We start from the raw sequence: 850 nt of genomic DNA, 5'->3' as shown, positions 1-850 counted from the left end.
ATCGGACACCACCACCACAGGATCAGGTGCCGTAAGTCCAGACTTAAAACATGATCCAGAACCAAAGCATGTCAGGCCTTTCGGTGGAGGCCAAACATTTGCGAGATTTTAGGAAGTATAACCCCAGCACCTTTAATGGGTCACTAAAGAACCCTACCAATGCAGAATTATGGATATCCTCGATTCAAACGATTTTTCGTTATATGAAATGCCCAGAGGACCAAAAGGTGCAGTGTGCCGTTTTTATGCTTACCGACAAGGCTCAGATCTGGTGGCAGTCGGCAGAAAGGATGTTGGGTGTAGATGGGGATCCAGTGACTTGGGAGCAGTTTAAGGAGCGCTTTTATGCGAAGTACTTCTCTGCCAACCTGTGGTATAATAAGCAGAGGGAGTTCTTGGAGCTGAAGCAGGGACATAGGTCAGTGGAGGAGTATGACTAGGAGTTTGATGCCTTATCCCGTTTTGCCCCGGAGTTGGTCGCCATGGAAGTCATGAGGGCAGAAAGGTTCGTTCAAGGCCTAAAAGACAGTATACAAGGTATCTGCGAGCATTCAAACCAACCACTCATGTTGAGGCACTTCGTTTGGCAGCTGAGGTGGACCTACAGTCAGGAGATGAGTTTTCACGAGTATTCGGGGCGGGACCTTCGTTGGGTCAAAAGAGGAAGGCAGATCAGAAGGCTTTGGAGCCTCAACCTCATCAAAAGGTTCAAGGTTTAGACAGATCGCTTCGTCATTTTAGGCAATAGGCTGTCGAGACGGGTACGGTGGAGAGGATGCGACCGATGTGTAGCTCGTGTGGACGACGTCACTGGGGTCGATGTTTGGCAGGCACCAGAGTTTGTTTTTAT

General features: G+C 48.9%; 1 protein-coding gene across 1 annotated transcript; it reads left to right on the top strand.

Moving 5' to 3' along the window:
• The first annotated feature begins 50 nt into the window (after positions 1–50).
• LOC120075675 lies at positions 51–440 on the top strand. Its single transcript, XM_039029281.1, has one exon. It carries the CDS (start codon positions 51–53, stop codon positions 438–440), a length of 390 nt encoding a protein of 129 aa, XP_038885209.1.
• The last annotated feature ends 410 nt before the right edge of the window (positions 441–850 follow it).

This window comes from Benincasa hispida, chromosome 1, assembly GCF_009727055.1.
Source record: "Benincasa hispida cultivar B227 chromosome 1, ASM972705v1, whole genome shotgun sequence".
In the NCBI taxonomy this organism is placed as follows: domain Eukaryota; kingdom Viridiplantae; phylum Streptophyta; class Magnoliopsida; order Cucurbitales; family Cucurbitaceae; genus Benincasa; species Benincasa hispida.
Note: the sequence above shows the minus strand (reverse complement) of the source record. Positions and strands in the feature narration are given on the sequence as shown.